The sequence below is a fragment of the Oncorhynchus clarkii genome, chromosome 17 (assembly GCF_045791955.1).
Source record: "Oncorhynchus clarkii lewisi isolate Uvic-CL-2024 chromosome 17, UVic_Ocla_1.0, whole genome shotgun sequence".
Classification (NCBI taxonomy): domain Eukaryota; kingdom Metazoa; phylum Chordata; class Actinopteri; order Salmoniformes; family Salmonidae; genus Oncorhynchus; species Oncorhynchus clarkii.
The window spans coordinates 50,043,469-50,070,682 of record NC_092163.1 but is presented as its reverse complement, the minus strand read 5'-3'; the positions used below and the strand labels follow the sequence as shown (position 1 = coordinate 50,070,682).

The following is a 27,214-nucleotide window of genomic DNA, read 5'->3' as shown; positions in this document are numbered from 1 at the left end:
CAGTTCTGGAATGACTTGGCTGTGAACAGCATTGCTGAGGATGAGGAGTGATATGGAAGAGCACTGATGAAGTTTTACTTAAAAATGAAATGTTACTTAAAAATTAAATGTAACTATTCAGCATTTTATCAATTGTAGCTAAATGTCATTTGGGTCCTCTTGTGAATATGAACATGTAAATATGTTTAAAATGTATTCTTAAAGCTGTTATTTATTCATTCAAAAGTGTCATTTGAAATAATACAAATAAATGTTTTTATTAGCAATCTCATGGTCATTTTTTATAATTTGTATTACCCTACATCATACATCGATCATGTTCCATCATTATCTATTACAAGACAGGTAATCATTTCATGTGATTCAAACAATTTCAGTGCTGCTTTTCACATTTATTCTTATAACAAGACATGGGCTACTTGTCAAACACAGTACGTAATGTGACTGATGCAGAACCTACATCTCTACGTAAATACAACTGGTATCTTAATGGAAGACACACAAAGGATGCAGTTTGAACTCTGTTACACTGTCAGTAATTACACTGCTCTTGTATTAATAGCATAAATGAGAAGTATAGTAAACTAACAAATGAAAATGGCAAATACTGCTCTTTGCTTTGGTATTACCCTGCAATTTATAACATATCATGCCAAGGAAAGAAAGCAACTGATGGCTGTTGTGGACAAATAATTTGCTATTAATATTCAGTTTGAATTAAAGGGAAAGAGTTAGTATGGCAGAAAGACGTGTGAGACTGGGTGAGAGACACATGGAATCATTTATCTGCATGTAACAGGAGATTTTGGTCGTGTGATAAAATGTGTCTTTAGTTCAGAATAAGTATTACCAGAGGTAGTGAAGTCTTCTGCTGTCGGGTGAATATATAACACTCCTAGGGAGAAGTTTGTCAGTGCTGTTAGATGTCAGAAACAGACTGCAGGCAATTTGTATGTCTGCTCGTTTTTCTTTCACATCAAAAAATGTTATAAATGGCTGCCAAAGTGACAGTTAGAGGTAAGTGCCGCCATGGCCTCAATATCAACCATAGCAGGTCATGGTTTTGAAAAGGAACGTTTATCTGAGACAGAACAGACAAAAACATGCGATCAGGATAGGAAGGCAAGAAAAGTGGTGAGAAAAAGAAAGATAGAAAGAGCAGAGTGATTTGTCAAACTGGTAATGGTCCAGGAACTCTCTATAATCACCACCTGGTGAGCTCTGAGTAGGTTGTCATGACCACAATGAGCAATGGGCCGGGTATGATTATTTTCTGGTGATGTGCCCACAAGTGACAGACCACTGTGGGAGCTCTACACCTGTGCTTCCCAAAGAGTGGGTCACAGCTGGACCCTAAGGCGACTATAGAGGCACTGTCTCTGGTGAATTGACGGGTCAAGAAAGCTCTAAAGGCTTTATGTGGGTAAACTTCTACTGTTCTAAATACGCCCTCTACAGGCTACAGCTTGCTGGACAGGAGAACACTTCTCCACCTCTCATCAGGGCCGTTGTTTGTCAGAGGTATAGAGGAAAATATAGTGGACCTGCCCACAGCAGGACCCGCTGATCTGAGTTTACAAAGCCTTCTCCTGTTTCAGGAAATAAAACCTGTGGGTTCGCCCTACGTTTTGCTGTGACAACCTGCTGTTGCGTCAAGTGACACCTCTCTTTGTGGTAAACACAAAACAGGACTGAACAGGTCGCCAGGGTCACTGGAGCGGGATATATTAGTGACTGTTAATTAGTGGTTAACTGACCAGCGTAGGCATCTGTTGTACCCAGCTTTCAGCAGTGGCTGATATTGAGCTTCAGGTTGTGGTCGATAACATTGGAGATGACCAATCAAACAACAGGGTTTAGCCACAGGAAATCTTGAGATTTACATCGATGCAGAACAGCAAAGATCTAGCTGTCACTAAGCTTCTGTATTGTATCTCATGTGACGTTGAGCACACCAACGTTTCCGGCTCATCTCAGTCTAACTAATGCGAACATGGGTCATGACCCTTGCCCTTAGCCCTGTGTAGTTTAATCTCTGATTTGTACAGTATGTTCTCTCTGATCCTAATCATTGTTTGCAATCAACCTCTTAATTGTCCTGTGGCCATCTCTAGCTCAATGGTTGTTTTATAGCCCTCCTGTCACTCCAGAAGTTTCAACATGCCTCAACAACACTGGGTGTTGTTTAAATATGTTTACTGGGTGGCAATCTCAAATCTCATAGATATCCTAGTCCTCACTTAGTTCACTAGAGAAATCCTGGCAATAGACACTACTGCCAGCCCTGGTATACCGTACGTGTGTCAAAACCATAACAAGACAAGAGAGCTGGACTTTATGCATGAAATAAGAAAAAATAACAGTCTTTAAGTACTTGTCATGTCAGCGGTGTGAGATATCTTTATCAGTAGGAAGAGTGTGAGTGCTGTGAGCCTCCTGGTGTTGTGTGTTCCTGGCCCACTCAGACACATGCCCACCACACGTAGATCAGGATCACAGCCACACTACTTCTTCCATTAGAGGGAGCCTCACAATCTGTCTGTTTTTCCACTGCCCTGAGGAAAGCCTCACTGACAGTCTACTGAGGGTTCCCACTGCAAACGCAGCCAAACAGGAACTCAGAGAAAACGAGAGGTGCCTCCTCCATACCACGATACAGCACAAAGAGAGGGAGAAGGAGAGAGAGAGGTGGGGGGATAGAAGGGGGTGAGAAATAATGAGAGGGGCGAGGGAGAAAGAAAGAAAGAGGCAAAGCGAAAGAAAGCAAGAGAAAGACACCGTTTAACCACTCACCAGTCAAAACTTATAGAAAACATCCTCAAAGCTTATAAAAAAACAGAGCATGTGGGCTGAAATAGCTTCTTAATAAACCATGAGTCATATGTAACATGTCTCCTGCTATGACTATCTGTATTTATCATGATGATGTCATTTGTTGTCTTAGGAGCACATGAATTCATCCCTGTCTTATCCCTGTGTCAGAGTCTTTCATTTGTGACTCCAGACTCTCAGTATAAGTGGGCACCATGGTCAGCTAAGTGCTCGGGGCCATCAATCTACACACCTGCTGACCCCACTCCACAACCTTGACCTGTTCCATTGTAAGAGTACTGCAGTTCTTCATTGGTAGAAGGTGAAAAAGGAGCATAATATCACACCACATAACATACACATAAAGAAGCCTCTGGAATCGTGACCCACACCGATGAGCTTAACATGTACAGTGCCTTCAGAAAGTATTCACACCCCATGATTTGTTCCACATTTTTATGTGTTACAAAGTGGGATTAAAATGGATTTAATTCTATTTTTTTTTGTCAACAATCTACTCAAAATACTCTTATGTCAAAGTGGGGAACAATTGTAGACAATTGTAGAAAACATAGGAAAAATAATACACTAATATACTGTATCTTGATTACATAAGTATTCAACCCCCTGAGTCAATACATTTTAGAATCATCTTTGGCAGCAATTACAGCTGTAAGTCTTTCTGGGTAAGTCTCTAAGAGCTTTCCACAGCTGAATTGTGCAAAATTTGCCCATTTTTCTTTTCAAAACCATTTTCAGTTTTGCCATAGATTTTCAAGCAGGTTTAAGTCAAAATTGTAACTTGGACACTCAGAAATATTCACTGTCTTCTTTGGCCTTGTGTTCTAGGTTATTGTTCTCCTGAAAGGTGAATTCATCTCCCAGTGTCTGGTGGAAAGCAGAATGAACCAGGTTTTCCTCTAGGATTTTGTCTGTGCTTAGCTCTATTGCTTTTTTTCCCTGAAAGCTTCAAAGTTCTTAACGGTTACAAGCATGCCCATAACATGATGCAGCCACAACTATGCTTGAAAATATGGAGAGTGGTACTCAGTAATGTGTTGTATTACTTTAGTGCCTTGTTGCATAAAGGATTCATGTTTTGTCCTTTTTATTCTGTATAGGCTTCCTTTTTTTCCCTCTGTCGATTAGGTTAGTATTGTGGAGTAACTACAATGCTGTTGATCCATCCATTTCTCCTATCACAACCATTAAACTCTGTATCTGATTTTAAGTCACCATTTGGCCTCCTGGTGAAATTCCTGAGCGGTTTTCTTCCTCTCGAGCAACTGAGTTAAAAAGAAAGTTGTATCATGGGTGCACCTCAGCCACACTCAAGGTCCTAAACGATATCTTAACCGCCATCGATAAGAAACAATACTGTGCAGCCGTATTCATTGACCTGGCCAATGCTCCTGACTCTGTCAATCACCACTTCCTCATCGGCAGACTCGACAGCCTTGGTTTCTCAAATGATTGCCTCGCCTGGTTCACAAATTACTTCTCTGATAGAGATCAGTGTGTGAAATTGGAAGGTCTGTTGTCCGGGCCTCTGGCAGTCTCTATGGGGGTGCCACAGGGTTCAATTCTTGGACCGGCTCTCTTCTCTGTATACATCAATGATATCGCTCTTGCTGCTGGTGAGTCTCTGATCCACCTCTACGCAGACGACACCATTCTGTATACTTCTGGCCCTTCCTTGGACACTGTGTTAACAACCCTCCAGGCGAGCTTCAATGCCATACAACTCTCCTTCCGTGGCCTCCAATTGCTCTTAAATACAAGTAAAACTAAATGCTTGCTCTTCAACCGATCGCTGCCTGCACCTGCCCGCCTGTCCAACATCACTACTCTGGACGGCTCTGACTTAGAATATGTGGACAACTACAAATACCTAGGTGTCTGGTTAGACTGTAAACTCTCCTTCCAGACTCACATCAAACATCTCCAATCCAAAGTTAAATATAGAATTGGCTTCCTATTTCGCAACAAAGCCTCCTTCACTCATGCTGCCAAACATACCTTTGTAAAACTGACCATCCTACCAATCCTCGACTTCGGCGATGTAATTTACAAAATAACCTCCAATACCCTACTCAATAAATTGGATGCAGTCTATCATAGTGCCATCCGTTTTGTCACCAAAGCCCCATATACTACCCACCACTGCGACCTGTACGCTCTCGTTGGCTAGCCCTCGCTTCATACTCGTCGCCAAACCCACTGGCTCCAGGTCATCTACAAGACCCTGCTAGGTAAAGTCCCCCCTTATCTCAGCTCGCTGGTCACCATAGCAGCACCCACCTGTAGCACGCACTCCAGCAGGTATATCTCTCTGGTCATCCCCAAAACCTTTTTTTGCCTTTACCTCCCTTATCTCACCTCACTTGCTCACATTGTGTATAGACTTATTTTTCTACTGTATTATTGACTGTATGTTTGTTTTACTCCATGTGTACCTCTGTGTTGTTGTACCTGTCGAACTGCTTTGCTTTATCTTGGCCAGGTCACAATTGTAAATGAGAACTTGTTCTCATTAAATAATAAATCAATAAATAAATAAATACATATTTGTACTGAATGGCTGTATTCATTCACCATCCAAAGTGTAACTAATAAGTTCACCATGCTCAAGGGGATATTTTTACCCTTCTTTGCGAGGCATTGGAAAACCTCCCTGGTCTTTGCTTGAATCTGTGTTTGAAATTCACTGCTTGACTGAGGGACCTTACAGATAATTGCATGTGTGGGGTACAGAGATGCGGTAGTGATTCAAAAATCATGTTAAACACTATTATTGCACACAGAGTAAGTCCATGCAATATATTATGTGACTTGTTAAGAAAATGTTTACTCCTGAACTTTTTTAGGCTTGCCATAACAAAAGGGTTGAATACTTATTGACTCAAGTGTCACGCCCTGACCTTAGATATCTCTGTTTTCTATATATTTTGGTTAGGTCAGGGTGTGACTAGGGTGGGTACTCTAGTTTTTGTATGTCTAGGGGTTTTTGTATATCTATGGTGGCCTGATATGGACAGCTGTTTATCGTTGTCTCTGATTGGGGATCACATTTAGGCAGGCATTTTCCCACTTTCTGGTGTGGGATCTTGTCTATGTTTAGTTGCCTGTCAGCACTAGTTTGTATAGCTTCACGGTTTGTTTGTTCTGTTGCTGTTTTTGTTCGTTCATTCATTAAAAAGAGAATGTACGCATACCACGCTGGGCCTTGGTCTTATCCTTATGACAAACGTGATATCAAGACCTTTCAGCTTTTCATGTTTAATTCATTTGTACAAATTTTAAAAAACAAAATTCCACTTTGACATTATGGGGTGTTGTGTATAGGCCAAAGACAAAAAAAGTAATTCAGGCTGTAACACAACAAATTGTGGATACTTTCTGGAGGCACTGTAATTCTTTCTCTGGCTGTAAACCATTCTAAAATTCCTTCCCCACATAGCAACCCATGTGTAAGTAAAAGTTGTGACACCCATTAGAGATTGTCCACCCTGCTCCAGTAGATGCTCCTGATGCTTTCAGAAAGAGAGAGTATTTCCTGCCAGATGTCCTGGGAGAAAGGCTGGTGTTAAACAGCTGTTCTAGTGGAGGCCAGTGACACGCAGGGTGCCATTTCCCCTCTTGTACCCGCCCACCCACAAGGGGCGATGCTTATGCATTCACACAGTCAGACTCACTCGCTCGCTCTCTCTCTCGCTCTCTCTCTCGCTCTCTCTCTCTCGCTCTCTCGCTCTCTCTCTCTCTCTCTCTCTCTCTCTCTCTCTCTCTCTCTCTCTCTCTCTCTCTCTCTCTCTCTCTCTCTCTCTCTCTCTCTCTCTCTCTCTCACCTGTCTAAACCAGCTAGTGTGCTTTAGCACAGCTGGGAGGCAGAGGCATAAGCTCAGAGTTACACCCACCCACCTACACACACACACCTGTTTCCCGGTGACAGCGCCACCTTCACAGCTTCAGAGGACACAGCCCACTGCTTGGGAGCCCAGCCATCCATCTCTCTGTCTCACACTCTGCACCCCATTTATCAGGACTGGCCCAGAGGTGGGAGGGGAAGGTTGGGGAAGGTGGGTAACATTTGCTGTCATCTCCCCATGATTGCATAATCACAGTCAGCTCTTCAATGTGACAAAGGAGAGAGGACGTGAGAGGAGAGAGGAGGTTTGAGGAGAGGAAACTGTCTCGCTGTACTGTTTGTTTGGCATCCAAGCCTCTCTCTCTCTTACTACTCCATCTTTCCTCTCTATGTGTCCTTCCTCTCTCTGTGCCTCTCTTTGTCTCTTTACCACTCCACTCCCCACCTGCCTCATATAAGGCTGTTTGTTAGTGGTTCTGGGATGGTGATAAAGGAGTAGGTGAGGAGGGGAGACAAGTTTGGGGGAGTTTGAGGGTAGACTTGCAAACACCTGGGTCACTCCCAACATGGAACTTTCTGACCAGTCTGTTCCCTATTGGTGTAGGTGTTTTTGTCTACACTGTTCTCTATCCCATACTATTCTCACGTCGGGCCTGAGGAAGACTCAGTGTTTATTGGCAGTGGCTGGGTAATTCCATCCATCCTTTCCATTACATTGTCATTAATAGAAACAAAAACAAGGGACACTGAATCCTCCAGCCGTGGTCTGTACGACCTAGTAATAAGCAGGGAGTGAAGGAGGTCAAGCACACAGTACATAGATCATAGCACCGCTACACATAACAGGATCAGAAATACCCTATGTGTGCCAATTTCACCCAGAGAGAGAGATAAATAGAGAGAGAGAGAACGTTCCCTCTACAGACAAGATCAGGTGGTGAACTGGGCGAGCAGAGCCATGATTAAGTGCAGTGGAACTGAATCCATACTATGTGGCCCAGGAGAGAGGGATAGAAAACTTCCCATCTTATAGCAGGCTTTATAGAGCAATACAATCCTATTACATTTATCCTTCTCTGTCCTCTCTGCTCCAGGTGGCAGACATGTTTCTTGTATCCTCTTTTCCATCCCTCCCCCTCTCTCACATCTCCCCCTGGCCCCGGGCTGGCCTCAGCTCCCATCAGACTGGTGGTAAAACTTGATGTGACGCCCAGGGTGGTGCAGACAGTACATGATAGCACAGATCTCCATACAACCCCACAGCAGAGCTCCTACACTACCTGCTCTGGTGGGGAGTGGAGTTCTCTCTCCCTCTTCCTCCCTCTTTTCATCCTTCAACCCCCATGAAGCTTGATGAAGCTGATTGAACTGCTACCTCTTTGCGCACCCCACTAAGCACCCACTCACACATACCTTGTTCAGGACAGGAGGATCGCTCTGCTCGCACTTCAGGACATATTAAATATTCACAATGCCTCCAAGGAGACGGGGGAGGGGCCGCTAGCGCTTTGGTCTAATTACTGAAACAGGAGTATATGTGGGCAGGGTGGGGAGGATTGCATGTGTGTGTCTGTATGCTGCTGAGTTTATAGACATGTACTGTGCGTGTGGTATGCACAAAAGTGAACAGGAGTGAATGTGTCTACATCTCACTTGAATTAATGTTTGTCCTGTCTTGTATGTGAATATCTGCCAGATGTAGCAGTAGTGAACGGCAGTGGATCCGCATGCTCCTTTACCTCATAATTTACTCCTAATGACAGGCAGTGAGGTCATGGGGACATATCGTCCCGTTTCCTGTTGGCGTAACACTCAGACGCCAGAGACACATCCATCCCTGCTGGTCCTTCACCCCTTCCCTGCCTGGCCACCTTACAGACACATCCAACCCTGCTGTTCCTTCACCCCTGCCCTGCCTGGCCTCCTTACAGACACATCCAACCCTGCTGGTCCTTCACCCCTGCCCTGCCTGGCCTCCTTACAGACATATCCAACCCTGCTGTTCCTTCACCACTGCCCTGCCTGGCCTACTTACAGATACATTCCAACCCTGCTGTTCCTTCACCCCTGCCCTGCCTGGCCTCCTTACAGACACATCCAACCCTGCTGTTCCTTCACCGCTGCCCTGCCTGGCCACCTTACAGACACACACAATATGATTCAGTCCCCTCGAGAATACCTCCCACTCCCACTTACCACAAATCAACCCTACTCCTCTCACATCACTGATCCGGCCTCTGCCTGGCTCCCACACCCACACGAATCGCCATCTTCTGGGACCCTGATGCCATCTCCACACACACACACCTCACACTTCCTCCTCCAGGAAACTCACACGTTTCTGCCACACTGCCTGATTCCCTGCTTCAGTCAGTCACTCTAGTCTAACCCATCCACCTCTGTAGAGTGTTGTCTTTGCTATGAGTGGCCTGGGTATACTTCTCTCTGAGTGAATCCATGTCACTGTGATCTCTTCTCTGCCTGGCTGGCTGGGACTGGCACTGCGCCCAGACTGGAGTGGGAAGGTGCATTATGGGAGAGAGATTGAGGGGGGGGGGGGCTGTCATGCTTTGGCTGCTCTTCTATAGTTAGCACACACACACACCTGGAGTCAGTTTCAAGGCTGCCGTTCGTATTTAGTACGAGTCATTAGGCACTCTGCAGCCCTGTCTGCTCGTCAGGCCACATTAGCCATGATCTGATCAGTGTGAGTTCCCCTCAAAGGCCCGTTTTAGAACCAGGCCTCAGGAGCCAAGAACTCTGTGTTCCCTTGTATGCTACTTTACTCACCCACTCTAGCCAGAGAGATGTGCATACAGTTCCCATTCACACCACACTGTGCTGCTTGGATTGTAGTTGATATACACAACTAAAATATAAATGCAAAATGTAACATGTTGGTCCCATTTCATGAGCTGAAATCAAAGATCCCAGAAAGTTTCCATACGCAATTTTTATGCACAAATTTGTTTACATCCATGTTAGAGAGCCATTCTCCTTTGCTAAGATAATACATCTACCTGACAAGTGTGGCATATCAAGAAGCTGATTAAACAGCATGATAATTACACAGGTGCACCTTGTGCAGGGGACAATAAAAGGCCACTCTAAAATGTTCAGTTATGTCACACAACACAATGCCACATACGTCTCAAGTTTTGAGGGAGTGTGCAATTGGCCTGCTGACTGCAGCAATGTCCACCAGAGCTGTTGCCAGAGAATTTAATGTTAATTTCTCTACCATAAGCCGCGTCCAACGACATTTTAGAGAATTTGGCAGTATGTCCAACCAGCCTCACAACCGCAGACCACATGTAACCACGCCAGCCCAGGACCTCAACATCCGGCTTCTTCACCTAAAGGATCGTCTGAGACCAGCCACCCGGATAGCTGATGAAACTGTGGGTTTGCACAACTGAAGAATGTCTTTACAAACTTTCAGAAACTGTCTCAGGGAAGCTCATCTGCTCGTCATCCTCACTAGGGTCTTGACCTGACTGCAGTTCAGGGTCGTAACCGACTTGAGTAGACAAATACTCACCTTCGATGGCCACTAGCACGCTGGAGAAGTGTGCTCTTCATGGATGAATCCCGGTTTCAACAGTACCGGGCAGATGGAAGACAGCGTGTATGGAGTCGTGTGAGAAAACGGTATGCTGATGTCAACGTTGTGAACAAAGTGCCCCATGGTGGTGGTGGGGTTATGGTATGGGCAGACATAAGCTACGAACAACAAACACAATTGCATACTATCAATGGCAATTTTAAGATGCCGTGATGCCGTGACGAAATCCTGAGGCCCATTGTCGTGCCATTTATCCACCGCCATCCCCCCATGTTTCAGCATGATAATGCATGGCCCCATGTCGCAAGGATCTGTACACAATTCCTGGAGCTGAAAATGTCCCAGTTCTTCCATGGCCTGCATACTCACCAGACACTGTCACCAGTGGTGGAAAAAGTACCCAATATTCATACTTTAGAAAAAGTAAAAGTCACCCAGTAGAATCTAAAAGTCTAAAAGTATTTGGTTTTAAATATACTTAAGTATCAAAAGTACATGTAATTGCTAAAATATACTTAAGTACCAAAAGTAAAGGTAAAAGTATAACAAATTTCAAATATTAAGCAAACCACACGGCACCATTTCATTTTTTATTTACAGATATCCAGGGGCACGCTCTGTCACGAACCGGCTCAAAGCCCGTAACAAAGGGAGACAACGTGGAGATAAGGAGTAACAAAATATATATTTATTAACTAAAGCAACTAAGGAAAATATACAATGATGTGTGTAATCAGTAGTGTAAGTGAGTTTTGCGTGCATGAATGTGATAATGCAGGGTGTTGAAAGGTGCCAAAGCAAACAAACGGCCACCAAGAACCACAACACAATCTACAAAGGTGTCTGCATGGAGAGAGTCTCTTCCATGAATGTGGAAGAGGTCTATTTATCCTGGGAGACACTTGGCCCAGGTGTTTCCCATGAAGCTGACGACCCTCCCAACTCCGCCCACCGGCATCCTAATAAGGAAACAAGAACAAAGACAGAATACAGCAGACAGAGTGGGAGGGTCGTCACATTCCCCCCATAAAACCGGGGACCAACAAGGACCCCGGAACAACATACCAGCCTCTGCGTCCCAAATTGACACAGCCTCTGCGTCCCAAATTGACACAGCCTCTGCGTCCCAAATTGGTGAGGGGTTATGTGTTCACACCTCCACCTGCGCCAGCCAACCTCCTCCTCCCCAGACCTCAGCAACCTTTGTGCATAGGAAGCAATATTTAAGAGGAAAGAAGAACACAAGACCAGGAGGGAACAGACAGGAAAGCTAGAACATGACAACCCCAACCAATGGTCAGTCACGTAAACATTCAGGAACATGGCACAAAAGACAACAACAGCTACAAACTCCAACGAAAAGAACCAGAATCAGGGTCCTTAATTTTTTACAACTCCCAACGATTCATAGTCACTTCCAACGATTCATAGTCACTTCCAACGATTCATAGTCACTTCCAACGATTCATAGTCACTTCCAACGATTCATAGTCACTTCCAACGAAACAGAATTTCACTAATTTCAATCATTTAACCTTGTAGTGTTCAGCGATCTTCAACAGCTGTTCTTTAGTACCTAATTCTAACAGTTCCTCTGATGAAAGCGAATGAACTTGTCTACATGAGACACCATAGTCATAAGTAAATAATCTTGCTCAACCCCTCTGCTGAGCACATCAGACCACAACCAGAGAAATGACAATCACCCTGAGCACCACAGAAGAGAGATGAGATACGGAGCTTCCCCAAAACCTACAATAACTCAACCCTAGTCTTCGTGCAGATTTGCGGTGGGTATTTACGCACTGTAGCCCGCTGGCAAGGAAATAGAACTCCCCAGCATGCTGGCAAATTCCACCAAGCCACGGATGTGCCCCCGAGACAACTGCTCAGTCCACAGACACCACACAAAAATAACAAACATTTAACCATGCCCAACATGTCCAAAATTGAAACAAGTCGCTAAGCCTATCAGGGGAAAAGGCTATAGCTCAGGGTAGCAAGTTCCACTACCCTACACAAATCTCCTACCGAGGTACACAGCCGATTTACTCACCACCTCAGACTGACTTCCCAACAGAAAGTAGAACAAGAGTTTCCAGGCTAGGCAGGGCCTGGAAACTAACCATTCTCTCTCCAACGCAGCACACAAACCAAACAACAAAGGCAACCAATACTGGGCCTATCACACTCAAACACAATATTCAAACCAAACATGTACCTCCACGGTCTCCCAAACCAATAGTTCAAATTACCTCCACGGTCTCCCAAACCAATAGTTCAAATATCCCGGATGAGCCCCCACTTGTCACGAACCGGCTCAAAGCCCGTAACAAAGGGAGACAACGTGGAGATAAGGAGTAACAAAAGATATATTTATTAACTAAAGCAACTAAGGAAAATATACAATGGTGTGTGTAATCAGTAATCAGTAGTGTAAGTGAGTGTTTTGCATGCATGAATGTGATAATGCAGGGTGTTGAAAGGTGCCAAAGCAAACAAACAAAAGGCCACCAAGAACCACAACACAATCTACAAAGGTGTCTGCATGGAGAGAGTCTCCTCCATGAATGTGGAAGAGGTCTATTTATCCTGGGAGACACCTGGCCCAGGTGTTTCCCATGAAGCTGACGACCCTCCCAACTCCGCCCACCGGCATCCTAATAAGGAAACAAGAACAGAATACAGCAGACAGAGTGGGAGGGTCGTCACACGCTCTAACACTCAGACATCATTTACAAACAAAACATGTGTTTAGTGAGTCCGCCAGATCAGCCGCTGTAGGGATGACCAGGGATGTTTTCTTGATAAGTGTGTGAATTGTCCTGTCCCGCTAAGCATTCAAAATGCAAAGAGTACTTTTGGGTGTCAGGGACGAATGGAGTTAAAAGTTCATACTTTTTTAAAGAATGTAGTGAGGGAAAAGTAAAAGTTGTCAAAATATCAATACAGTGCCTTCGGAAAGTATTCAGACCTCTTGACTTTTTCCACACTTTGTTACGTTACAGCCTTATTCTAAAATAGATTGAATTATTTTTTTTCTCATCCATCTACACACAATACCCCATAATGACAAAGCAAAAACAGGTAAACTGAAATATCACATTTACATAAGTATTCAGACCATTTACTCAGTACTTTGTTGAAGCAGCTTTGGCAACAATTACAGCATGAAGTCTTTTTGGGTATGATGCTACAAGCTTCGCACACCTGTATTTGGGAGTTTCTCCCAATCTTCTCTGCAGATCCTTTCAAGCTCTGTCAGGTTGGTTGGGGAGCGTCTTAATACTTTCCGAAGGCACTGTAGTAAAGTAAAGTACAGATACCCCAAAAAACGACTTAAGTAGTACTTTCAACTATTTTTACTTAAGTACTTTACATCAGTGCATGTCACCCATTGAGCATGTTTGGGATGCTCTGGATCGACGTGTACCATCAGAGTGTTCCAGTTCCCGCCAATATCCAGCAACTTTGCACAGCCATTGAAGAGGACAACATTCCACAGGCTACAATCAACAGCCTAGTCAACTCTATGCGAAGGAGATGTATGGGGTCAATCTCACGCCATATGTATTGAATTCAAAATAAAATAAATTGTGAACATGAATTACCTGTTGCACAACGTTCGGCGCAGGTGTTGGTGACTGGTTCGCCATACACCTGCGCCGAACGTTGTGAAACAGGTCATTCATATGTCTACATACAGTGGGGCAAAAAAGTATTTAGTCAGCCAACAATTGTGCAAGTTCTCCCAGTTAAAAAGATGAGAGAGGCCTGTAATTTTCATCATAGGTACACTTCAACTATGACAGACAAAATGACAAAAAAAATCCAGAAAATCACATTGTAGGATTTTTAATGAATTTATTTGCAAATTATGGTGGAAAATAAGTATTTGGTATCCTACAATGTGATTTTCTGGATTTTATTTTCAAATTTTGTCTGTCATAGTTGAAGTGTACCTATGATGAAAATTACAGGCCTCTCATCTTTTTAAGTGGGAGAACTTGCACCATTGGTGGCTGACTAAATACTTTTTTGCCCCACTGTAAGTAGTTAGATGGTTTGTCATTAAATGTATTAGATAGACATGCTTCTAATATCCATACATTATTGACACGTGACTGACAGTTTTGAAGTACGTTAGCTAAAACACTAAAACAAGGTGACTGTAACGATTTTCTTCTGGTGAAAGAGAGGCAGACCAAAATGCAGCATGGTTAGTTTTGTACATCTTTAATAAAGATGAAAGTACAACAAGCTACAAAACAATAAATGTGAAAAAACCAAAACAGTCCTATCTGGTGCCACAAACACAAAGACAGGAACAATCACCCACAAGAGACCTAAAGAATATGGCTGCCTAAATATGGTTCCCAATCAGAGACAACGATAAACACCTGCCTCTGATTGAGAACCACTCTAGGCAACCATAGACTTACCTAGAGTACTACTCTAACCACAATCCCATAACTACAAACAACCCCAGACAAAACAAACCACATAAATCCCCATGTCACACCCTGGCCTCACCAAAATACTAACGAAAACACAGAATTCTAAGGCCAGGGCGTGACAGTGACGTCAGAACGTCTACTTAAGTAGGCAAAATAAAAAAAACCTGTCTATCATGTTCATTGATGGGTTAAGATGAACTGTCACTCGAAAACTAGCGGACCAATAGAGACTAATTGTCTACGCCTCCCTCTAAACCCCGCCCTTCATGGAAAAATAATGCCAAAACTCGAAATTGAAAAGACTGGCAGTGAAAGCAAAGAAACAGACACTTAAAGCAAAGATACGAGTAGCGTAACCAAAAGGTTGTACATGCAGGCAAGAGCATAGGCAAAATCTATTCAATAGGATTGGTTGCTGGGAAGGTTTAACAGAAAATGATTTTTGCATTCGTTTTCAAATATTTTCTTTAATCATTTGCCATACAGTTTTGCTCTCGCTTTTAAATTATTTGCTTACAAGTTTTGGGGTTTTGCTTTTGATGTATTATTTTTGTTTACAATTCTATACATTTTGCTTTCAATTGTTTGGTTTTTGATTTCGACATCCATTATTTCACCCATTCTCGGAAATATAATGTTTACATTCTCAACTTTATTTTTCATGTTTTTCAATTTATTTTATTTTGAATTCAATACATATGGCGTGAAATTGACCCAATAGAGATGTGCGTGCTGCATGAGGTGGTCATACCAGATACTGAATGGTTTTCTGATCCACGCCCCTACCTTTTTTTAAAGGTATCTGTGACCAACAGATGCATATCAGTATTCCCAGTCATGTGAAATCCATAGATTAGGGCCTAATACATTTATTTCAAATGACTGATTTCCTTATATAAACTGTAACTCTGTAATTGTTGCATGTTGCATTTATATTTTTGTACAGTGTAATTGACCTGGATTCTCAGTGCGTGGAGCTGGCTCTATGGCTTTACATGGTCCACGTTCTAACACTTACAGTGCCTTGCGAAAGTATTCGGCCCCCTTGAACTTTGCGACCTTTTGCCACATTTCAGGCTTCAAACATAAAGATATAAAACTGTATTTTTTGTGAAGAATCAACAACAAGTGGGACACAATCATGAAGTGGAACGACATTCATTGGATATTTCAAACTTTTTTAACAAATCAAAAACTGAAAAATTGGGCGTGCAAAATGATTCAGCCCCTTTACTTTCAGTGCAGCAAACTCTCTCCAGAAGTTCAGTGAGGATCTCTGAATGATCCAATGTTGACCTAAATGACTAATGATGATAAATACAATCCACCTGTGTGTAATCAAGTCTCCGTATAAATGCACCTGCACTGTGATAGTCTCAGAGGTCCGTCAAAAGCGCAGAGAGCATCATGAAGAACAAGGAACACACCAGGCAGGTCCGAGATACTGTTGTGAAGAAGTTTAAAGCCGGATTTGGATACAAAAAGATTTCCCAAGCTTTAAACATCCCAAGGAGCACTGTGCAAGCGATAATATTGAAATGGAAGGAGTATCAGACCACTGCAAATCTACCAAGACTTGGCCGTCCCTCTAAACTTTCAGCTCATACAAGGAGAAGACTGATCAGAGATGCAGCCAAGAGGCCCATGATCACTCTTGATGAACAGCAGAGATCTACAGCTGAGGTGGGAGACTCTGTCCATAGGACAACAATCAGTCGTATATTGCACAAATCTGGCCTTTATGGAAGAGTGGCAAGAAGAAAGCCATTTCTTAAAGATATCCATAAAAAGTGTTGTTTAAAGTTTGCCACAAGCCACCTGGGAGACACACCAAACATGTGGAAAAAGGTGCTCTGGTCAGATGAAACCAAAATTGAACTTTTTGGCAACAATGCAAAACGTTATGTTTGGCGTAAAAGCAACACAGCTCATCACCCTGAACACACCATCCCCACTGTCAAACATGGTGGTGGCAGCATCATGGTTTGGGCCTGCTCGCCCAATTTTTCAGTTTTTGATTTGTTAAAAAAGTTTGAAATATCCAATAAATGTCGTTCCACTTCATGATTGTGTCCCACTTGTTGTTGATTCTTCACAAAAAAATACAGTTTTATATCTTTATGTTTGAAGCCTGAAATGTGGCAAAAGGTCACAAAGTTCAAGGGGGCCGAATACTTTCGCAAGGCACTGTAAGCTCTCCCCATCCCGGCGTTGTAACCCAACACTGAGTGTGAGTGTGAGAGATAAACATCTGCATGTAGACTAGACACAGAGAGCAGGTTGGATGAATCTTTCAGTAGGGCAAGCGGATATCTCTGCTTTATTTAATGCTATAACATAATACATTTAAAGGTGTGATAATGTTCACGTGATATGGTGTGTTATGTCTTGAAGTGTGTTGAATGTTGTGGAACGTTATTTGTGTTTGGTCCACAGGCAGAGTTACAGTATTGCATGTCTGGATGTTTTTTTTTTTTTTTTTTTTTTTTTTTTTTTTTACCTTTATTTAGCCAGGCAAGTCAGTTAAGAACAAATTCTTATTTTCAATGACGGCCTGGGAACAGTGGGTTAACTGCCTGTTCAGGGGCAGAACGACAGATTTGTACCTTGTCAGCTCGGGGGTTTGAACTCGCAACCTTCCGGTTACTAGTCCAATGCTCTAACCACTAGGCTACCCTGCCGCCCCAGGCGTAATGTGCACATGTAATGTGTCAATGCCGGTGCCAATACCGATACCGATTATTGTAGGGCTAAAAAAAAGCAGATGCCGATTAATCGTCCTTTTCTTTTTTTTTTATGCATTTGTAATAATAACAATTACAACAATACTGAATGAACACTTATTTTAACTTAATATAATACATCAAAAAAAATCTATTTAATCTCAAATAAATAATGAAACATGTTCAATTTGGTTTAAATAATGCAAAAACAAAGTGTTGGAGAAGAAAGTAAAAGTGCAATATGTGCCATGTAAAAAATATAATGTTTAAGTTCCTTGCTCAGAACATGAACATATGAAAGCTGGTGGTTCCTTTTAACATGAGTCTTTAATATTCCCAGGTAAGAAGTTTTAGGTTGTAGTTGTTATAGGAATTATAGGACTATTTCTCTCTATACGATTTGTATTTCCTATACCTTTGACTATTGGATGTTCTTATAGGCACTTTAGTATTGCCAGTGTAACAGTATAGCTTCCGTCCCTCTCCTCACCCCTATCGGGGCTCGAACCAGGAACACATCGACAACAGCCACCCTCGAAGCAGCGTTACCCATGCAGAGCAAGGGGAACAACCACTCCAAGTCTCAGAGCGAGTGACGTTTGAAATGCTATTAGCGCGCACCCCGCTAACTAGCTAGCCATCGGTTACACCAGCCTAATCTCGGGAGTTGATAGGCTTGAAGTCATAAACAGCTCAATGCTTGAAGCACAGCGAAGAGCTGCTGGCAAAACGCACGAAAGTGCTGTTTGAATGAATGCTTACGAGCCTGCTGGTGCCTACCACCGCTCAGTCAGACTGCTCTATCAAATCATAGACTTAATTATAACATAATAACACACAGAAATACAAGCCTTAGGTCATTAATATGGTCGAATCCGGAAACTATCATCTCGAAAACAAGACGTTTATTCTTTCAGTGAAATACGGAAACGTATTTTATTTAACGGGTGGCATCCCTAAGTCTAAATATTTCTGTTACATTGCACAACCTTCAATGTTATGTCATAATTACGTAACATTCTGGCAAATTAGGCGGCCCAAACTGTTGCATATACACTGACTCTGCGTGCAATGAACGCAAGAGAAGTGACAATTTCACCTGGTTAATATTTCCTGCTAACCTGGATTTATTTTAGCTAAATATGCAGGTTTAAAAATATATACTTCTGTGTATTGATTTTAAGAAATGCATTGATGTTTATGGTTAGGTACAGTTGTGCAACGATTGTGCTTTTTCACAAATGCGCTTTTGTTAAATCATCCCCCGTTTGGCGAAGTTGGCTGTCTTTGTTAGGAAGAAATAATCTTCACAGTTCGCAATGAGTCATGTTAGCAGGCAATATTAACTAAATATGCAGGTTTAAAAATATATACTTGTGTATTGATTTTAAGAAAGGCATTGATGTTTATGGTTAGGTACACATTGGAGCAACGACAGTCCTTTTTCGTGAATACGCACCGCATCGATTATATGCAACGCAGGACACACTAGATAAACTAGTAATATCATCAACCATGTGTAGTTAACTAGTGATTATGATTGATAGATTGTTTTTTTATAAGATAAGTTTAATGCTAGCTACCAACTTACATTGGCTTCTTACTGCATTCGCGTAACAGGCAGTCTCCTCGTGGAGTGCAATGTAATCAGTTGGTTAGAGCTTTGGACTAGTTAACTGTAAGGTTGCAAGATTGAATCCCTGAGCTGACAAGGTAAAAATCTGTCATTCTGCCCCTGAACAAGGCAGTTAACCCACCGTCATTGAAAATAAGAATGTGTTCTTAACTGACTTGCCTAGTTAAATAAAGGATAAATAAAGGTGTAAAAAAATTACAAAATAAATCGGTGTCCAAAAACACAGATTTCCAATCATTATGAAAACTTGAAATCGGCCCTAATTAATCGGTCATTCCGATTAATCGATCGACCTCTACACAGTATCCTTATAAACACATTGGAAATATAAGGAGACATACAATGACAATTTTCAATGGTCAGATAGACTTCGTCCTTGCCAATAGGTAAAGTGCAGTTTACACTTGAAATGGTGTGAACTTGAGTCATTAACGGTGATTGGTTGAGAGAATCGTTAATGGGAGCAAATCCCCTTTGGATCTAATGTGTTTGTAGATTTTTATACATCACTTTGGTCCCTCAGGATCCTGATAAGATGAAGAACATGTTAGGTGTGGCTCTGATTGAGTTTGAACTGTCTGGCCTTTAATTCACTCTCTTTTAGCTGGGGCATTGAGCTGATGCTGGAACACTATAGCCCAGACTGCCTCTACCTCTTTGTCTCTTTCTATCTCTCTTTCTCTCTCAGCCTCTCCCTAAAGGCCAGGGTGGGTTTGCAGGCACCTCACCTGCCAGGATTAATTAAAGCTAATGAATGCTGAGCGGTGCCAGGGAGTAATCCTGCATTCCACTGACCTGGGACAGGGACCTCCACTGTGACCTTGTGTCGAGATGACACACACACTAGCTGGGAGAGGACTAATAGGTGTGCCACACCCAGCGTACATGGCCCTGATCTGAATGCGCTCTGTTAATCCACAACACCTCGTCCAGACCCTGATGTACTCAGCATGTGGTACTCATCATCCTGTCCCCTGTAACTTCCACACAGGTTCAAATGCTCTTATCATGCAGGGGAGTCACAGGCTGTGCTATGAATCTAGGTCTCTAGTAGTCTGCTAGTAGGACAGACTCACTTTGCAAGGTGCTATGTAGAAGAACTAGGACAATAAGTTTGAGGGAGTCAGTCTGAAGGTGAGAGGTATATGGGAGGGACTGAGAGGATAGGCAGAACGAAGGAGAGGAACAAAGTCACACATTTGACAGGGATATGACACCACAATTTACAGCTGCACAGCAAATTTGAAATAAAAAACGTAACACCCACAGTGTTAAATGTAAGAATCTCTTAGTGTGTACTGTATATGTGACCATCAGAAATAGTGTTAAACTAACACTTTTAAAGTGTTGATGAACTAACACCCTAAGAATGTTTGGTCCCTAAAACCATGGGCAACATCCGACTTAAATTAACATTTTATTAGAGCTGATGCTGTTACACTTTCTCAGTGTCAGGGAATTAACACCTATGGTGTTACAGTAACTTGCTTTGGGGTGTTGTTTTAACACTGTAGGGCAGGGATGGGAAACTTTGATGGGGTGGAGGCCTCAAAAAAAAAATATATGGTTTGCATACCCACATCTAAAGCCTCCACATTGCAAGCAAAACATTGTAGTGGCCCCCCTCTAGACAGAGAGAAAACATTTTTGCATGACTCAATAGGCACGCTGCAGTCCTGTTTAGAGTTAATTTTGGGCAATTCTACACATTTTGCAATGGGCCAGAGAGAAGATTTAGCAATTTTATAACACATTTCATGCAATTCTATTCAGTTTGTCATGGGGTGTAGAGCAAATGTTACAGTTTTAAAGCAAGTTTCATGATTTCTACACATTTTGCCATGGGGCGGAGAGTAGATTTTGCAATTTTATAACACGTTTCATGCAGTTTTACTCATTTCGCCATGGGGCGGAGTGAAATGTTTGCAGTTTTTAATATGAGTGACTCCCCTCTAGACAAAGAGAAAACAGAGAGAAAACATTTTTGCATGACTCAATAGGCACGCTGCAGTCCTGTTTAGAGTTAATTTTGGGCAATTCTGGTGTGTAGAGAAAATGTTACAATTTTAAAGCAAGTTTGCTGCATTCTACACATCTTGACATGGGCCAGAGAGAAGATTTAGCAATTTTATAACACATTTCATGCAATTCTATTCATTTCGCCATGGGGTGTAGAGCAAATGTTACAGTTTTAAAGCAAGTTTCATGCTTTCTACACATTTTGCCATGGGGGCAGAGAGCAAATGTTACAGTTTTAAAGCACATTTCATGATTTCTACACATTTTGCCATGGGGGGGAGAGTAGATTTTGCAATTTTATAACACGTTTCATGCAGTTCTACTCATTTCGCCATGGGGCGGAGTGAAATGTTTGCGATTTTTAATATGGGGGGGGGGGGGCAGTTATTTGTTTAGATAGATGGCTGCTAACCTAATTTAGCTAAAAATGTAAAAATCTAAAAATTGTTAGCTGACATGGACTAATTCACTGACTGTTGGTGAATAACACAACAAGAGGAAAACTGCTGATGCACAACCAAATTTAGAAATGGCATCTTGTGTAGCCTACTATTTTAACTCGCAACAGTAAGTTGAGACCCCAGCCCAAAATAATAATGGGGGGGGGGGGGGGGGGGGGGAATTGATCCAAGGGCCTTCAAAGGCACCCTGGGAAATATTTATTTATTTCCCAGGGTGCCTTTCGAGTGCATTTTAAATGGTACCAGTGCCACCCATGATTGTGTTTGCTAGTGACAGAGACACAACTGTTGCAATGGATGACATCCTGTAGCTTTCAATTAGTGAGTGCCTAAGCTCATATTTTCTCAAAAAAATTACATTATAACAAGGCTTTGCTTTTTTGACAATACCATACTTTGACAGCCTAGTTTTACCCTAACACAGTTGTCTGAAACTACTGGTTTGCAAGTCATATCATTAGCTTGCGTAGTGTTACATAATTCCAATCGGAATTCAGCCCGTTAGGATATCCAACAATTGGAACTTTTAATTACCCGCAATTTGCAGTTAGAATGACTGTCAAGTTAGGGAAGATTGAAAAATTAGACTTCCGGGCCTCCCGAGTGGCAGCGCTTGAGGCATCACTACAGACCCGGGTTCGACCGGGAGTCCCATAGGACAGTGCACAATTGTACGGGTTAGGGCATGTTTTGGCCGCTCTAATGACTCCTTGTGGTGGGCGGGGCGCCTGCAGGCTGACTGTGGTCGTCAGTTGAACAGTGTTTCCTCCCACATATTGGTGCAGCTGGCTTCCAGGTTAAGCGGGCAGGTGTTAAGAAGCGTGGTTTGGTGAGTCATGTTTCGGAGGACCTTCGCCTCTCCCAAGCCCGTTGGGGAGTTGTAGTGATGAGACAAGGATATCACGAAAAAGGGGGTAAAAAAATATGTACAGTACCGGTCAAAAGTTTTAGAACACCTATTCATTCCAGGGCTTTTCTTTATTTTTACTATTTTCTACATTGGAGAATAATAGTAAAGACATCAAAACTATGAAATAACACATATGGAATCATGTAGTAACCAAAAAAGTGTTAAACAAATCTAAATATATTTTATGTTTTAGATTCTTCAAATAGCCACCCTTTGCCTTGATGAAAGCTTTGCACACTCTTGGCATTCTCTCAACCAGCTTCATGAGGTAGTCACCTGGAATGCATTTCAATTAACAGGTGTGCCTTGTTAAAAGTTAATGTGTTGAATTTCTTTCCTTCTTAATGCATTTGAGCCAGTCAGTTGTGTTGTGACAAGGTAGGGGGGTATACAGAAAATTGCCCTATTTGGTAAAAGACCAAGTCCATATTAGGTCAAAGGTTTCAGAACACCTACTCATTCAAAGGTTTTTCTTTAGTTTTACTATTTTCTACATTGTAGAATAATAGTGAAGACATCAAAACTATGAAATAACACATATGGGATCATGTAGTAACCAAAAAAGTGTTAAACAAATCAAATATATATATATATATATGCCTTGATAACAAAATGTATTTCCTTCTTTTGATTCAAATAATGCTCCATTGTGCACTTGCCGTCAATTTCAATCCCACCGGTATTTTTTGTAATTGTAAAAATAAAAAAAATAAAAAAACTTTATTTAACTAGGCAATTCAGTTATGAACAAACTGTTATTTACAATGACGGCCTACACCAGCCAAACCCGGACAACACTGGGCCAATTGTGCGCCACCCTATGGGACTCCCAATCACGGCCGGTTGTAATACAGCCTGGAATCAAACCAGGGTGTCTGTAGTGACGCCTCTAGCACTGAGATGCAGTGCCTTAGACCGCTGCGCCACTAACCTCACTAGCGTCAACACTCAATGATGGTAGATAGCCTAGCGGTTAAGTAACCAAAAGGTTGCTGGTTGAAATCTCTGAACCGACTAGGTGAAAAATTGGTCGATGTGCTCTTGAGCAAGGCACTTAAACCTAATTGCTTTTGAAGGTCACTCTGGATAAGAGCGTCTGCTAAATGACTAAAATGTAAACAACACTTTTTACCTCAACACCAAGAGTTTAACACCCGCAAATTTGCTCAGATAGGGAACGCTGGTAATACACACATCATCTTTGGATCAATGTGCACCCTCATCTCATGTGTGTTCTGTCAATCACAAGCCACATAAAAGACGAGATGCTAAGACTACCGTACAAAGGCAGGAGGCAGGGGCGCTCCAGTACAGTAGGTGGCTAGCTAGGATACCGGTAAACAGTGACCTTTGCCCCGCCTTTTGGGCACTGCTTTCCTGCAGTTCTGATAATGAGGCCAGGTGCTTAGCAGGCGGGAGCGAAGGACACTGTCTGCTAGCTAACACTGTGGTACACATCAGGTGGGAGGCGGGGGTGATATCGGTGTCTAGCTTGCTAGGTCACCAGTAGACAGTGGCATTTGCCATCGAAAAACTCAGATAATACCAATATTTTAATCGCATATCAGGGGAAATCCAGAACATCAAAAGTGTCACACAAGCATGAGGATGACGTGCTAAAGGGGGGGCATTCATGCATGAACAAATGGGGTGCTCGAGGGAGGAGGAGGCAATCTAAATCATATTTATCTTTGACCTTTTTTTCTCTTAAAAAGCTGGTAGTCCTGATATGACAGTAACCTTTTCATAATGTTCAGGAGGAATCAGTCAGAGAGCTAAATGGGTCATGAATTAATCATATTCTTCAGGTGTCAGCCTCACAAAATGACTGTTATTATTTGCCGCAGCCATACTCAAGAAGTTTAAAGCGTCGTTGAAAAGTAATTTTGTCCCACAGTTGGATTCAGACAAAAAAGTGTTGAAATGATTTGGCATTAATGTTCTACATGTCAATGCACTGACGTTTGCATGTTGTCTTGGTTGTGTTTCAACAGGTCCTGGCCATCATCTCCATCCTCTTTATCGTGCTGTCAACCATTGCCTTGTCTCTGAACACCCTCCCAGAGCTGCAGGACATAGACGAGTTTGGCCAGGTGACAGACAACCCTCAGCTAGCTCACGTGGAAGCGGTGTGCATCGCCTGGTTCACCATGGAGTACCTGCTCCGCTTCATCTCCTCGCCCAGCAAGTGGAAGTTCTTCAAAGGTCCACTAAACATAATAGACCTGCTGGCCATCCTACCCTACTACGTCACCATCTTCCTGACTGAATCCAATAAGAGCGTTTTACAGTTCCAGAACGTCCGGAGGGTGGTGCAGATCTTCAGGATCATGCGTATCCTCCGTATTCTGAAGCTGGCCAGGCATTCCACAGGGCTTCAGTCTCTGGGCTTCACCCTGAGGAGGAGCTACAATGAGCTGGGCCTGCTCATCCTATTCCTGGCCATGGGCATTATGATCTTCTCCAGCCTTGTCTTCTTTGCCGAGAAGGACGAGGAGGACACCAAGTTCAAAAGCATCCCGGCCTCCTTCTGGTGGGCTACCATTACTATGACTACGGTGGGGTATGGGGACATCTACCCAAAGACTTTACTGGGTAAGATTATTGGGGGTCTATGCTGCATAGCTGGAGTGTTGGTGATAGCCTTGCCCATCCCCATCATCGTCAACAACTTCTCAGAGTTCTACAAGGAGCAGAAGAGGCAGGAGAAGGCCATCAAACGGCGGGAGGCCCTGGAGAGGGCCAAGAGGAACGGCAGCATCATCTCCATGAACATGAAGGAGGCGTTTGCACGCAGTGTCGAGCTCATAGACGTAGTGGTAGAAAATAATGGAGAGAACATGGAGAAGGTGCAGGACAACCACCTGTCTCTTAGCCACAGGAAAGAGACTCCCAAGAGGACCACCTCAGAGATGGGCTTCACTCAGTCATTAGAGCCCAGCTCACCAGACAAAGCCCATCCCGCCAGCCCTCAGCAACTCAACGCTCAGAAACTGGAGGAGATGTACAACAAGATGGCTAAGACCCAGTCTCAGCCTAACCTGAACAGTAAGGACAAGGGGCCTTTGTCTAAAGCACCCAAGAAGAGAGACGAGATAGAAATGGGTATCATCCCCACAGAGCCTGCCCCAACCACAGACATGAGGAGCATGTCCAGTATTGACAGCTTCATGAGTTGTGCTGCTGACTTCAACGAAAGTGCTCGCTTCTCCCACAGCCCCAGCACCATTGTTCCAGGGAGGGTTAGCACCAACCCCGTGCTCGAGACCACCCTGGAGCACGAGGCCATTGTGTCCCCCCACAGCGCCACCAAGGTCCCTGGAGGACGAGGCTCCAAGCACGGCCTGTTCTCTGACAGCCCCCGGGGCCTACGCTTCAGCAACCCGCTAAAGAACCGCTCCCTCAAGGTCAACTTCAAAGGCGGGGACGCAGACCCTTCCTCCTCCTCCTTACCACAGGGGCCAGGGGGCGGGGCCCTCTCAGATAGCTCTGCCCTCTCTGCCCACTCCCTCATGAGTCCTGAGGTGTCTGTCTACACCACTGCCAGCAGCAAGACTCCACCCCCTGAGACCCTGATCCCGACAGTCTTCACATTCCATGACGCATCCATCAGTAAGTTCATTGATGCTGACACGGACGAGGAGGAACACCTCCATGATAGCTCGGGTACAAACGCCTCCCAGAGGCTTCTGGGAAAAGCCAGCCCCAAGCTCAGCTCCTACAGCAGCCACCACCGTGTGGCCAACCACCTGGAGGGCTCCCAGAGAATGCTGGGTAACAGTGTGTTCCCCTTTGAGGCCCAGTCAGGTGGGGGACAGGGGAATCATGTGCTCTCCCGGGGAGAGAGGAGTCGTTCAAACACCCATAATGAGAGCAAGTGAGGTAGGGGAGGGAATAGATAGTACAGACAGGACCCAAACAGGAGGACATTGTGCATAACTCTGCAGATCTGGTCACACACTGTAGATTTAGGAATTACTGAATCAACATTGTGCTAAAAGAAATGTTGTTGATTTCCTTGTGTTTTCTTCCTCAAAACTGGCCTTAGTTATATGTGACTATGTGTATGCATAGCGTGCGCGTTTGTTTGTATGTCTGTAGGTGTATGTGTATGCAGGATGATAGGCAGATAAACATACACACACAGTTATGCAGTATTTTATGTATATTGTTTTCCTTTTTTTTATAATATAAATAGTATATTTTCATTGGTCTGTTATTTTATGACTCTATCTGAGAGGTGAACTTTCATCCTTGTTTATCAACAGTTTGGTTCAGCCATTAGAAAGGTAACGGCCACTTTGATTTCCTGTCTGTTTCCTCATTCCCATCACGCCTCTGCCTCCCACCTCCCGCCTCCCGGGTAGCACTAACCGCATTAACCGAATATTTTCAATTCTGTACAGGGTATTCTTTGTTGTTTTGTTTGTTTACTTATTTTTTTGTTTTTGATTGTGTGTGTTTTATCCAGACAGGTTAGAGTTAGGTTTAACCCGCTCTCCTTTATATTTTAATACTCTCTCAGATGTGTGGTTGTAGTTGATTGTCATACTTCATATCCAATCACCATTGATACTGGGGAGGGGATAATAGCATCCATTTAGGCTGGATTGAAAGTACTGAAAACACTCAGATTTTCCATTTTAAAGTTCCACATTTGTACAATTGATAATACTGTAATACTGTAATGTGCAACAAGAACATGAAAAAAGAACACACTCATTGTGCAAAAAGTTATATTTTTAAAATATATTTTTAGAATGGTAT

At 43.1% G+C, this 27,214-nt stretch overlaps 1 protein-coding gene across 1 annotated transcript in view; it reads left to right on the top strand.

Moving 5' to 3' along the window:
• LOC139369800 (potassium voltage-gated channel subfamily B member 1-like) overlaps positions 1 to 26,484 on the top strand; it is an 86,533-nt gene extending 60,049 nt beyond the window's left edge. The window contains exon 2 of the mRNA XM_071109071.1: positions 24,442 to 26,484. Coding sequence (XP_070965172.1) covers positions 24,442 to 26,328 — 1,887 coding nt within the window. The 3' untranslated portion in view covers positions 26,329 to 26,484. The remainder of the gene's footprint in view (positions 1 to 24,441) is intronic.
• Positions 26,485 to 27,214: the final 730 nt, after the last annotated feature.